The 14,577-nt window shown below is 39.9% G+C and overlaps 1 protein-coding gene across 5 annotated transcripts; it reads left to right on the top strand.

Annotated features, from left to right (window-relative positions):
• The first annotated feature begins 2,949 nt into the window (after positions 1-2,949).
• On the top strand, positions 2,950-14,300 carry LOC115684199 (uncharacterized). 5 transcript variants are annotated; one of them, XM_030608915.2, is made up of 16 exons: positions 2,950-3,342; positions 4,752-4,819; positions 4,966-5,121; positions 6,134-6,301; positions 7,250-7,397; positions 7,721-7,800; positions 8,150-8,419; positions 8,495-8,638; positions 9,787-9,921; positions 10,944-11,042; positions 11,670-11,726; positions 12,449-12,653; positions 12,850-12,968; positions 13,101-13,169; positions 13,380-13,478; positions 13,884-14,300. In XM_030608915.2, the coding sequence occupies exons 1-16, from the start codon at positions 3,207-3,209 to the stop codon at positions 14,121-14,123; spliced, it is 2,193 nt and encodes a 730-aa protein (XP_030464775.1). In that variant the 5' UTR covers positions 2,950-3,206; the 3' UTR covers positions 14,124-14,300. The 5 variants fall into 5 exon arrangements, with proteins under 5 accessions (XP_030464775.1, XP_056162494.1, XP_056162495.1 ...); XM_030608916.2 differs by having other exon boundaries at positions 3,286-3,342; positions 4,991-5,121; XM_056306519.1 differs by lacking the exon at positions 4,966-5,121.
• The last annotated feature ends 277 nt before the right edge of the window (positions 14,301-14,577 follow it).

Here is a 14,577-nt window from a genome sequence, read left to right as displayed (position 1 = left end):
TCAGTTTCAAACTAAAGATCTCGGTCCTCTAGGATACTTCCTTGGTATTGAAGTTTCTAAATGTAAGAATGGTGTTTTTCTGTCTCAGAAAAAATATGTGTTAGATTTATTGCAAGATACAGGGCTGTCTGGGGCAAAATATTGCGAGTCCCCGTTGATTCCTGGTGATAAGCTCATGCCGCAAGAAGGTGCCCCGATTCCAGAGCCTGAGAGGTATCGTAGATTAGTGGGAAAACTCAATTATCTCACTATGACCAGACCTGATGTTGCCTTTCCGGTTAGTGTTGTTAGTCAGTTTATGGCTGACCCTCGTGTTCCTCATTGGGAGGCTGCTTTGCGGATTGTAAAGTATCTAAAAAAGGATCCCGGGAAGGGTGTTATTTATCAAAATCACGGACATTCCCGCATCGAAGCATTTTGTGATGCGGATTGGGCTGGATCTCCCGCTGATAGGCGATCTACATCTGGTTTTACTATATTTATGGGTGGTAATCTTGTCTCGTGGAAGAGTAAGAAGCAAGATGTGGTTTCTCGGTCTAGTTGCGAGCGAGTATCGCTCAATGGCAAGTACAAGCTCTTTGAGATTATGTGGTCATGACAACTTTTGACGAGAGATAGGTTATTCCGTTGATTATCCTTCTAAATTATGGTGTGATAATCAGTCAGCCCTACATATTAGAGACAATCCAGTTTTTCATGAGAGGACTAAACACATTGAAGTTGATTGTCACTTTGTCAGAGATGCTTTGCTCAGGAATGTCATCGAATTTGGATATGTTCGGACCAGTGATCAACTTGCCGACATCCTTACAAAATCGAGTCTTGGAAAGAGGATAGAGTTCATTTGTAACAAGTGGGCATGATGAACATCTATGCTCCACTTGAGGGAGTGTTAAGTCACGTGGGCTTTCCCCTTCTCTCTTTCTTTTTATTTTATTTATTATTTTATGGTTGTTTATTGGTGTTTAGGGCTTGGCCCATCTAATGTAAACGATTATCTATTTTAAATAGAAGAAGTGTGTCAAACCTAGTGACACACTGTATTCTCTCTCTAATGCCGCTCTCTTCTCTCCTTCTTCTTCGCCATTTTTAGTGGGGAATCCCACCTCCCCCTTCCCAAGTGGGAATGGTGACTACTGGGGCAACCCCCCAGTGGTTAGCAAACTGCTGCTTCAAAAGTTGCACCAAGAGCAACATTTCATGCACGCCCCTATAGTAATCCTAGTACTACCACCAACTAAAGAAAGGAAACTCTTTTTCCATTTAGCATCAGTCCAACTTTGTGAAACATTGATTTAGTAGACCACTGCATAACAGTTAGTAGACAATACTCAAGCATGGGAAATATCAAATCAAAGATTGCAGCTGTGGTCAAACCAGCTACGTTAAAAACATCATGTACTCCTCCTTGAAAATATGTCTCGAGTTTGACTCTGTAAAGAAAACCTGATTTAAATGGCTTTCCGAGTTGAAGTTGGATTCTTAGTTTGATAGGTTTCCTATTTGGTATCCAATTTTATGTCTATATAGAAGAAGTGAGTATTTTTTTGTGAAGAACATCCAATAGCAGCTTTTGACTGTGGTAATCATTATGCGATGTGCTCGTAAATTACATTTTGAGTGTTGGAAGCCGTGAAAATCTTATGAGGGATGACAATCTTAAAGACCTTGCATTTATGGAGCATTAATCTGTATAAGATGTGATTGGTTCCTACAGGGGTAGGTTTTAGATAAAAAAAACTCAAAATCTATCCTCAAAGTCGATTTCTAATTCTGAAATCGGGAACCGAAGCGACTCATCAATTGATTCAGGAATCAGGCTTATATTCAAACTTGAAGCAAATACTAAGTAGTGTAACCATTGTTTTAGGAAAATAGATCACGGGAATGTCGTGGTGGTTAAAGCTTTGATGGATTTTTTAAGTTTTTGAAGATCGAAACCCATCTTCAAAAGTATAAATCCGAGAATCTTCTCCCCGATTATTTATCAAGTAAACCTGGTTCAATTCAATTCTCGATGGAATCAGCTCAATCCCTCGGCACTCAAATGTTCAAAAAGTAAGAAAAAGATAAGACTACGTTTATTTCGCGAAAAATATGGCATTTTTGGAAAATGTTTTCTAGAATGTCAATTTCCGGGAAAATAATAATATTTTTCGATGTTTTGCTGAAACCTGAAAACGAACTAGAAAATATTTTCCATTGTTTGGAATGATGATTTGATTTTCTTAAATAAACATACACTATTCGGACTCTAGTAATTTGCACATGGACACCTGGGTCTTGGGTTACTTGAGTCTTGGGTCGAGTCGTGATGGACCCTAACCCAAACGCCGGGGAACGGGGCACGGGCACCTGGGTCTCGGCCTAGATGGACCCAAGCGCGAGCACCGAGGTGCCGAGCCCGACCTTAATGGACTTGCGCACAACCTTTGTGGACCCAGGCCCCGGTGTTGGGGATCCGAGGTTGGGTAACAAGATCCCACGCTCGGCCTTTGTGGACATGGGCTTGGGTGCTGAGGCATCGGGCCTAGCCACGATGAACCCGGGGGCTTGGCCATAGGCACCAGAATTCTGGATTCTGCTTCGATGGACCCAAGCGAGGGCACTAGGGAGCATGGGCACAGGCTCGGCCTCGATGGCCCCGGCTCAGGCATCGGAGACTTAAGGACTTGGAACCAGCATCGGGTTTCCGTTAGAGTTTCGAGTCCAGATGCTGATATTTAATCATATTTTGAAAAATAATTTCCATTTTTTTTTAAAAATTATTTTCTCAAGTTTAACGTTTTCCTTTAAGTCATATTCCTAAACGAAGTAAATGCCGAAAAATAAATAAAATATTTTGTCAGATAGCCTGAAAGAAGAATCCTACCCTGGATTTTCTTTTCCCCCGAAGGGGACCCTAGGCATTGACATATTGACTTGCTCCATGCCCATATTTGCCGTGTCCTGAGAACACTGAACTCGCCCCTCTAACGTTAAAAGACCCGCCGACCCGTTTCTCTCCTGACCGCAAGCACTCCTTCTCCTTCTTCTTCCTTTGCATTGGTAATCAGAATCGGTGACGAAGCTAAAGATCTCTTCAAGCTTCGCTGATCTTGCAGCTTCCGATCGACAAGCCCAGCACGGACCAGACGACGGAACGATCCCAGCTCCTCGTTCTCTCTCTCTCGGTCGAAGGAGACCGCAGCAATAAAGGCCGTGCCATGGACGAGGGACGTGCGGAGGCGGCGGCGGCGGCTGCCGCCATGGACCGCCACGACCCGAGGCCCTCCTCCATACCCTCCGGCGACGGCTCCGTCTGGGCCGACGTGTCACCCCTCCTCGAAGCCGCCTGCGCAGGTCAGTCCGCCGTGTTTTTCGTCCCTCTTGCCCTAACACCCGCCTGTGTTGCTCGCGGAAACAATGCCCGTCTGAGAAGTAGCGGCGATGTGAAAAGGTCGAGTTTTTTGATGTTGGGTCTGGTTTTTTGTGATGTGGGTGCCGTTTGATGAGTTTGGACTTGGGAGAAAGTGGTCAATTTGAGTCAACTCCAAGAGTGTTAGCTGTCACTGAAAGATTTGTGATTCATTTCGTGTGCAACTGGGGATGTCGATGCTTGATGCTTTGCTGAGATGGTTATCGGATAGCAGGTTGTAGGAGAAAAAGGGCTCGCGTTTTCATTTTTCGGTCATAGATTGAGTTACTGTGGTGTGGGCATCGTCGAAGCATTGGTCATGGCTATCTGAGTGTGCAGAGTTAGGTCAGTCTGTTGAGTGGGCATGAATGGAAAGTTGCACTCTGGAATATGGAGTTTGGGTTTGGTTGACTTGATGGGGGGGAGAGAAGATCTAGAAGTTGCCAATGTATGCTTGTTTTCCGTTGTTGAGAGGCTGTGGGATTGAGCTTTTAGCTGAATTGTGGTTCTACGCAGAGAATGGAGAGTGGATTCTCTACTCTATGATATGTTTGATGAGGGCAACTATTGAGTCTTTCTATGGCCGTCTGCTTAGTGTTGTTTGTAGTTGCACGAGAACTAATTCAGTGCGGGTGTTAACCTGAATGGGAGGGAATCTATTATTTTCCTCCACCAGAGAAGAGATTTCATTTGAAGGCATGCGTTTTGATTTTTTCTTATGATTTTTCAGTTGGTGTGGAAGGAAAAGAAGTGTGTAGGTGTCTCTTTTGTAAACAGTAGGTAGCTACAAGTTCATTACATTTGGATAACGGGCTGCATTTTGAGGATGCATCCTTTGTATATCAGAATATCTTCAAATAATTCTGTGAGGGGGTTGGCTTGGCATCCTCTTGGTGCCTTATGGTATAATTCTTTTATCCTTTTTTTTACAAAACGAGAACAGCTTGCTTAGTCTTCATAAAGGCAGATAAACATACTTGTTAGAACCAAAAAGTGGGCTGGTGGATAAGATGGTTTTAATGCTGGGAAAATTTTAAATTTCGAACAAAAAAGCATAGGCAGGTTTGGCTCCCATTGTTTTTGGTAGAGCATATTTTACTCAGGTTTTGCTCCCATTGTTTTTGGTACAGATATTTTATTGAGGAAGAATTTCTACTATTTTGTTTTTTGGTTGGTGTATTTTTCTTTTCCTTTGTTGTGGAATTGACACTCTGTGATACTAAATTTATGAAGCAATGATTATAGTTGACTACTAACCCATTCTGTGTTGGGTTTGGAAAATGGAATCTACATTTCATTCATGCCCTATCTTCAGATTTCTTGACTTTTCTAAATTTGTTTGAATGGGCTGCAGATCTTCAAGAGGGGGAACTCATTCATGGCGATAACTTTAATCTTTTTGCAGCCATGTCAGCATTGGAGGTATTGATTGCTTTTAATTATCTATTATGTGGTCATTGAATTTGCTCGTATGAATGAGTTCATTTGGAATAGATCTTCATTTTGGCACCGTCAGGGCTGTTTTCGTTATAGTGCTAGCATATTAATTAATTTTGTTATGTAAGCAGATAATGGACCCAAAAATGGATTCAGGTATGGTGTCCAGACATTATTCAGTTGATGAAGCCATAGAAAATGGTGCTGCTCCTGTCCCTATCAGCTTTGATAGAACTGTGGATGTCCAGTGCACAATCGATATCATGGATCATCTTTTAGCATGCGAGGTGATTGCAGTATAACCTGCCAAAACAGTCTTCTTAAGTTGCATTATGGGTGAAGCTTTAACATTTTATTAAGCTCACTAACATGTTCCCACACCATAGAAAAAAATATTTTTTTGATGTGAGGTCTCATGACAAAATTACGTATTCTCCTGCATAGCAATTTTGTTATTTTCTCGAGCCTTCTCTTCATTGGAGTACCGAGTGTTTTCAACATCAGTTTTTTAGCTCATAGAGAGAGAAAGGAACAAAAGGGCATTTCAAGGAGTTGAACCCTCTTGGGATTCATTTAGGGATAATTAATTGTATACTCTTCACTGTCGGTATAGTAGGAAACTTCAATTTCATACATCTAGTTTGTCGGAAATGTTAGAAACAGTCTGTTGTGCATAATTTTGTATATATGTGGCTTCTGCCAGAAGCAGTTTTGTATAGGGGCGGTAACCCCTTGGTACCTCCTTAACGAAGTCTTAATTATTATTGAAAAAAAAATATGTACAAGCTAATGTTGCTCTCTTATAGTTAAGGTTATGAGATCATCTTGTACTCATAGTGCCATAACATTGTGGTTTTCAGCTCTGTGTCGTCTCTAGGACACTATTGTCTCTCTCTGTTCTTCTTTTATGGTTTTCTATATTCTGAGCAGAGGTGCTTGTTTTCCTCAATTTGAACTGGATATCTTGATCTAAGGAACACTGACCTAACATTATATAATACCTTGATGTAGATGATCTTAGCATTTGCTTGATAATATCTCTTGAATATCCAAGGTTTAAAAAAATGGACCAGCAGCTGCTGTTAATATAATTGCATGTTAATTCTTGAGTCACGCCGAATTTTTCCTTATTCATAGTTTGTTCTTTTGGAGCACATTTGTGGTTTTTCGGGGAACTGTATAATGATGTTGCACATCCTCTTCCTCTGCCATCGTGTTTGATGTTATATTCATGCATTAAGAAGGTACTATGCACAGTACAGTATTTCTTATGCTCTTACGCCGTATCTTCTATGGCAGGCCACATGGCACAAGGGACATTCACTAGCACAAACAGTCTTCTCTTGCATCTATCTTCTGAGGCCCGAAAGGACATCACCACATGCGTTATTGCATTCTTACTGTAGAATTATACGTGCAACATGCAAGGCCGTTGTCTCGGTTGTGTCAGATGCACGAACACATGAAGTAAAGTATTTAAGCAGCTCCTTGTCCCTCTATTTACCTAAAAATAAGTATTGCTCGACTGTATCTCTTTTCATATACTTGTAGATCTAATTTTAGAGAGTGAGCCTGGTGGAATTATAATGACTAGTAGTTTACACGTGCAAGTCACTGAAAAAGCCTCTCTGAAATGCAGGGGGGCCTACCTACTTTTTAGCTCCCATATCTACCTACCTTTGACCACCCTTAGATCTCAAAATGCAGGAATTTTCTGCACCTGGACAAACAGTTTGTTACCTTCATTGAACTTTTCTCCCTCTTGAACTAATTCGTATTTGTTCTAGGGTGAAACCTCAAGGCGTCCTTTTCAAACTAGAAGTGTTTTCTTAGCATAGTTTTGCATGGGTATGGCCATCATACTTGTCTTTCCGCGACATATTGAATTTCTCATTTGCAGGAGTTACTCTTTCTTCATTATATCTAATCTAATATATGAGTAAAGTGGGTAGAATTGAGTTTTCTATACACGATGTTTTTTATATTGAGTAGACGGGTAAATCTGAAATTAAGGCTTATTTCTGCACGAACAGTAACACTAATGTACTGATCCATTAATATATGTGGTAATTACTTGAGATGTACTTTGATGTATAATAGTTAATATAACTAAACTGGCATTGAGAATTTTTCTTAATTCTTTTATCTCATGACCTTATTGAAAAATATACATTTGTCCTAATAAAAATCGTACAAATGCAGTATTAGTTTATTGTTACCAGTTTTACAATTTATATGTATTAGCCAAAAGAAATATGAACTCGCGAAACTTCCACTCGTGTCAAAATATACCTTGGTGCTTAATATTATATTTTCATTTATCATTTAAGGATATCATTACAAATTTGATGTTATGTTTTCGTGGCTAGTCAAAATTTGTTTCCAACCTAAGTATTTCGTTTTCTTTTGTGTTAGGAAGAGGACCTTTTCACTATGGCTTATGGCTTGCCTCTGATTGGTGAAGATGAAAAGTGCTTATCTATGTTAAATGCTGTTGAAGAAACAATAGCTCGCCAATTGCGCGCTTGTAAAGCTCCATCATCGGGAAGGAAAGTTATAGAAGGTCAGTAAGTAGGGTGCTCTTACTTCCTGATACTTTTTTATACACGTGCTGAATTTTCATACTTACAAACTTCAAAGTAGCCGCTTTAGTTGTAAGGTCAGTAGCTTGCGGTGTTAGGAGATACCGATAGAGACTCTGCAGATAAGCCTGAAGTTAACAATCGTATAGGCAATTCTGCATAACTTGAATATAGTGTAATAGGTGGATATTTCTTGCCCCTCGTTATGAAATTAGTATAGGTTGGAACTATGAAGCTTATCTTATTATTGGATAAAGGGGAAAGGGGCTTTTTACTTGGCTATTTTCCTTGAGGTCTTGTGCAGATCTGGAGCCATTACAAAATAATCCTGCACTGGAAGAAGGCTACTGCAAAGCCATACTCTGCCGCTTGCGCTTTCGTAAGGTCTTGCCCTGTGTTTTTCAGACTAATTCTATGGCCATTTGGGGTTATTTGAGCATACAGATGTATCACTCTCAGATTCCTTACTATGATGAGAGATCTGTATAATAGTTTAGCGTCTCTATAGTTCTCTGTATGTTCTTGTCATTTCTGCGAAATTATTATACCATCACCCTCTTATTATGACACTTCAGAGGCTTATAAGTGCAAATCACGGATAAGATGCATGCCTGTACTTCTGATTTTACATATGGAAATGATCCACTGATTTTGCTCATTCAACTTGTTTTGAAAATAAATGTTCGGTTTAATTATTACTGCTTACATCCTCAGATTTTTCTCTGCTTCACAGCACTTCTACCATGTTCTTATGTGTCTAAAGCGACCTCAAGGAAGGGGTCTGCAGTTGGCTCGAAAACATATTAGCTCTTGCTTATCAGAACTAGAAATCATCCGGAAATCTACAGAAGTCCTGCAGTCTAACGATCGTGGAACTCATAATTGTGGGGAAGATAAAACAACGGCTTCAGGTCGCCGGCCTGTGGGATTCGATGCTAGTATAAACACTAGGTTATCTGCCCCCACTCCACCACGTTCTATTAAAATTCTGAGCTGGAGTGAGGTGAGGATTTGAAGAATTTGAGATTAATACATCAAGAAATTATTATATTAACAATTTTCTTTCTGTTGTTGCTAGGCTGTTGACTATTTTGTCAAACTTCTTCATGATCTAGACATTATATGCTCCTTCTCGTTGGATGCTTCCCTGGAAGGTATACTGCAGTTCATGGTTCAGTTTCAGAAGTCTCATCCTGACTTGGTTTCAAGAGCGCATCTCCAGGTTGTCCTTTCTTTTTTTATTTAAATCCCCCTCGTCTCTCTCTCTCTCTCGTAAGCGCGCGCATAGAAAAAATAAAAGACTTTAATTGTTTCTAGCACAATGGATGCACAGGCAATTGGGCTCTTTCTATCATATTCAGATCTCATAATTGTTTTATCCAAAGTATAATTTGAGAGGAATTTGGACTAATAGATTGTTTGTGATGTTAAATGCCTTTGAAGTGTTTCTGCTTATGATTCCTTTGTGCTTCACAACTCCTTTCCCGTGGGGAGGATTTCTTCGGGAGAAAGAAAGCACGTTGCTATGACTTGGTAATTACCTGCATTACTTAGTTGGCTGATAGGAACCAGACCTATTTAGGAAGATGCGGTGTTATCAGTAGCTTAAAGGGTAAAAGATGGAGAAGGGCCATTAGAGGTTTAGCTATACATGTCATTTCTTTAGAATTGTGTAGTTATGCAGAGTAAACTTATCTGCAATCTATGTTAAGGCTTTGTTTCTTTTTATGGGAGAAGTTTATATAGGTAACAATTTTCCTTGCAGAACATTTTACCGCTATAAAATGCTTTCTAGATTTTACCTGATACATGGTAGCTTTCTTGCTAACAAAAATCCAAGAAGAGTCCTCACTTTTCGTGCTTCAAAAATTAAAAGATATTTATTATGTAGTGAGATGTCATTTTCAATGATTTCTCATGCTAATTTATGGTTGAATGAATAATTTTAGGAATCTGAAGTGTGAGAAAGATTTAACAAGTTTATCAGGCAACATGGTAAAAGGATCTAGTGTTATTAGTTATATCCTTTGATTTTTTATATGGCATGGCTCCTTAGCATCCTAGTTCAGAGTGAAATACATAGTTCCGAGTGGCAACTTTGAATAGATGTCTACATTTTGAAGGCTGTTTCTCCACCTTATGGGAGAAGTGAGGGAGGATTGGTGGAGTCGAAAGAATGTGATGAGATGTCTGAAGCATTAACCAGTTGGGAATCTAACAACTTAATTGTTTTTTACCTTTATACTATCCTTAACAACTGGCAGTTCTGATGTTTGTTGATATGGATTTGCCATTCTTAATAAATGATTTGCTGTTACTACTGTTATTCTTTTCACTAAATAGTGATTAGAGCTTTTCACTTGCTCACAGACGCTGCTGATTCAAGATGGTAAGCTGTATGGCAGGGATCCTATTTTTGCTGTGATTACTAAAGCTGCAGGCTTGCCTGAAATCCTTAGAAACCATGATATTCAGAATGGAGAATGTTTGGTACAACTAGGACAGGTGAGGATTGAACAACTATTCCTTTAACAAATTGGGAATAGGAGTTATTAAAGCATGCAAGAGCATTTTGCAAGAAAGTCACATGACACTTCAATGACTGAGCAAAAAAAGAAGTCTAATCAAGGAACCAACTCAAACTCATGACGATTCAGACAAAGGTCTTAAGGAAAAGGGCAAGAATTAGCTGCTGCTGAAGCTGCATCCAATGGCTGCAGCTCACTAGTTGTAGCCTGTTTATTGGTGTTTCCCATCATATACTAACGCACCCAACCACATAATAATATTTTGTGGAAAAACACTCTAAGCCCTAATTTTTCCCCCAATCTCTGTCTCTCTCCCCCACTTGCAGTCGCAGCACTCCTCCACCATGGCCCTCACCGTCGACCCCAGATCTGGGCTTGAGCTTAGCTCGTGGCATGGAGCTCAAACTCAGATCTGGTAGTTGAGCTCTGCCGCGGCATGGAGCTCAACCCCAGATTTGCATTGATCTCCTCTGCGCCATTGAGCTTGATGCCCCATCGCAGAGTCCAACCATGGCAGAGTGCCCAAAGGCCCAGATGAAGAGAAGACTGGAGAGACGGCGACGGGCTATGGTGGCTCCTGTGGAGGGTGTTGTTGGAAGCGACTACACGTCTAGTCTGTTCGTGGCAACAAAAGACGGAGGAGGTGCTATGGGCTGGCTGATGTGTGTGGAGCTCATCGAACGGTCAAAGACTCAAAGAACTCTGTTTTTGGTCTGTTCATGTGAGAGAGAGAGAGAGAGAGAGAGAGAGAGAGAGAGAGAGAGAGAGAAGTGTGAGGGAAAAATGGGGAAAATGGGAGAAAATAAAAGGAAATAGAGTGGTTGAGTGCACAATAAGGGCACCAATGAACCAGCGCCACCTAGAGAGCAGCAGCTAATTCTTGCCCAAAGGAAAAATGTCTGATTCAGAAGCTGATTGATCCTTTTTTTCAGTCTTCTGTGTGTCCTTGATAGGCGTTCGTTGAAAGCATGGCTTTGATAAGGTGCTATTATAATGCAGTTGGTGATCAACCTACTAAAAATTCTTAGTACAAATGCTGCATGGCAAAGGCGGAAGCTTGGAAAAATCCTTCAAGATTGGCGGGTTATCCATATACAGGTTCCTGCCACATCTCTTAATAACTCAAAGTGCAAATTGGCGATATCTTCAATTTCACTGTGGAACTGATCCAAACTTCACAATGCCTGTTCTGTTAAAATCTGGGTAATCTATCATGAAATAGGTTAAGATTCTATCAATAGAAGGAAGTAATTAGAGATAGGAGTTGGTGCTGTGGAAAGGGGAGGTGAATTGAGAGATCCAAGGGGTAAATGAACATGTATAAGATAAGTTTGGGTGCACTTTTTCCTTCCTGCATGAACATATCAAGTTTAGCAAGTTAAATTCATTTTTCTCCTTTACTGATCCCTATGAATAAAATTTTTTATACCCTGTGCTCAAATTTCTAAAGTCAAAAGTGCCTCGGCCTTTTGCTGCAAGTATAGAGTCATATCCCCGTGAGAAGTAACGCCAATTTATGAAATGAGATTGGATAGTTATTAGCAGAAAGCTCTCATTAGATTTATATAACCAGCCCACTTCTCTGTCATGAGGTTTTGCTTTTGGTTCTCAAGTGGTTATTTGTCTTCCTCAAAAAATATGCCAGAAGTTTATCATAGTTACCGATCCTCTCTCTCTGTGACTGATTGTTGGCATATTAATTTTGGCGTATGCCATTTTGAACAGTTGGAGCTGGCTTTTAGACAGGAGATGGGAGAAGAGTCTGGCCTTTCAGTTGATCAGGTATGCTGCTGCTACGTGACCACGAGAGCATATTTGGATCATGTAATGCAAAATTCAGTCCATAAAAGACCTTTAATATCTGCGACAGCTTCAAGAATTTATGGTGTAGCACTGATTTGCTGCCATGAACATGCAATTTTGTTCTCTAAGGAAAATAATATTTCTCTTACTCAAAGTAACCAGAAAAGGTAGAGGCAGGACTAGATTGATTACTTTTCTTCTCTCTGTGTGAGAATGAACATCTGTCTAAGGCCATCATGCAATAAATATTGCTAAATCCAAGTCCCAATCTCCCTGAAGTGTCCACACAGCAACATTCAAGGAAGTCAGTCGTGAATTGAGCTGTCACCTTTCTTTGAAGAAATATATGGTTAACATATTTCCCATTTGTTGGAGATCACCAATGGTCAGACCTACTTCCAGAGCATCAAGAGAGTTTCATCTGGAACATTTATTTGTCGACCTTCGAGCATCTCTGCAAGATTTCGCATAGTACTTGGTTGCTAAATGGCGGTGCAACATTGAAATGTTTTTAGTAATACATTTTCGGTAATAGTTCTTAGTGTGACCCTTTTTCTGGGAATCAGACTATGAGATTAGCAAATCTATGCTAGATTTAGTGAAGGGATTGAAAGTATTCAATTTGCTGGAACTGTTTATTCGGAAATTTAATATAGTATCCTACCAGCATTGTGTCTTACCTAATCTTCTATCTTGTCCAGAATGGTCGACGGGATATATTGAGACAGATCCTCATATGGGTGGAGGAGCAGACTTTCTGGATAGCTTCTCGTTTCCTCATGTTGGGGTTTGAGTTGGAGCTCTATTCTCCCGGTGAATATTGCATGGTGTATTGGTATATCTATGTTGTCTTGATCAAGCTTGCAGAGAGAATGCATCACAAGATGTCATTTACCAATGCCACTCGTAAGAAGCTACTAACATGTAGTTTACCACATTCGTGCGTCTAAAAATAATTAGATTGTTGTCTAAATCCTGTCCATGAAACAAATTATTAGTAATTGTCTTCAAAAGTTGTTCTGATATCTAATATCATTTGCTGACCTAACAATATTGCAAGCTAGACACTGACATTTTTGGGTACTGCCCTTGTTGAAACCAGCTAAATCAAAGGGAAAGAAGAAGAAGGGTTCCACTAAGGATACGTTGAGGGATTTCCAGATTCCAGCATCAGTCTCGTTTCTTCAGTCTTATATTTGCTTAGCTGAAGGCCTAACAATGGTAAGTTGTTTCTAGAGGAAGTCCAATAGCTTGGATTGACTTGCTTGCAATGCAACTCAACCAACCTCCAAATAATTATTCAGCTTCAAATTCTTCTCATAAATGCTCAATTTTTCGATTCTGTTACTGCAGATGTTCGCTGCCTTGAGAAATGAAAGGATGCTCGCTCAGAGTCCAAGCCCTTTTAATTCAGATCATGAGGTAAGGCCTTGCTTCCATCCTTGAACGTTCTATTTCCTTCATTTCTCAAGGTTATACTTTCAAAGGTTAAAAAAAGAAGCTGTAAGGGATGGACTGTGAAGCTTATAATTTAAGGAAGTTATATCTCCATCATGGAGCCTATTTCCCATCAATTGTGTTTGTGTAATTTTTTACTTGAACTCATTGTTGATTCTTTTTGCCTTGCTTCAGAGATTTATTCAGCATTTTGAACTTCTCCAAAAGGCCGGTGTGCCTGATCACACCTCATATCAGTCATTCGAAGACTCCACTAAGAACGTCCGCTTCTCTGTAAGTATTGCTACACTTATGTCTCGGAGCAAACAGCAGAAAAAACAGTAAATCGTCACTTCACGTTATCAGACAGTCTGCACAGCGAAATAGTAGGCAATTAACCAAGTTTCAAGAGTGGTGACCCTATTTATGTGGAAGTCACAGTGCCAACTGTCATTGTCTTCCAGAGTATACCTGTTTAATCATGAGACTGATTTTGGACAATATGTTTTTTGCCACTAATTAAGCATCATGTGCCTTATGCATTGATACATGTATTTTCTCATTACGCAAATAGCAATTTTTGAAGTTAGAGAGTGCAAAATGTAATCTTAATGAAAGTTCCGGGTGCTCGTTCTTACCAGTAATTCTATCTAAAACCTCATCGCAATCTTCCATTGACTAGACTTTCCTGTATTCCAGACTCTTGTGATGTATAATTACTTCAAGGATGCTCAGAGAATAGCGAAGGAGGTCAAGAACAATTTTCCCAACGACCCCGACAGGCAGTCCGAATTGCGGAGAATAGAGCAGGTTGCCGAACATAACAGCATTGCTCTCACTGTTCTTTGCCGGCTAGGAAGCCTTGACTCATCACTTAAGGTTTCTTTCGATTTCAGCCACCATCCCTATTTTGCCACTGCTGTAGTCAAGAGGTCTTGAGGCATCACCAAAGTCATGGCCTCTATAAATTTTGGTGCTGTGTTGCATCTAAGAGAATTGTAGCTGCAATTTTGTAATGATCGTTACAATTTTTATTGAATAATCGTTGTAATTGACTTTTGATGAAAAAGGTAATAAGGAAAGCATTAATGTGAAAAATATGTCTTTAAGAAAGAAGATACATGAAGAAGTAGGGGCCTTTTCTACACTTATTATCCTCAACACTCCAATTAGGATGATTACTGCTCTTTCTTTTTCTCTCTTTTCTTTTTCCTAGTCAAGTGCTGTGGTGCATCAAGTTTGTAACTTTTGGCAATCGCTTATTTTACAATCTCGTGATATATGTGATCGAAAAACTAACAAGATTTACCAACTTGTTCTCTTTTCAAATTGAGAAGTTGCAATGTCATAATCGATATATCGAATGTCAAAAAGGAAGGAATGCTTCCATCAA

Source organism: Syzygium oleosum, unplaced genomic scaffold (assembly GCF_021117445.2).
Source record: "Syzygium oleosum isolate NSW1041296 unplaced genomic scaffold, Sole_v2.1 Sole_v2.44, whole genome shotgun sequence".
Lineage (NCBI taxonomy): Eukaryota > Viridiplantae > Streptophyta > Magnoliopsida > Myrtales > Myrtaceae > Syzygium > Syzygium oleosum.
The sequence above is the reverse complement of the archived record's forward strand: the minus strand, read 5'-3'. Positions and strand labels throughout refer to the sequence as shown.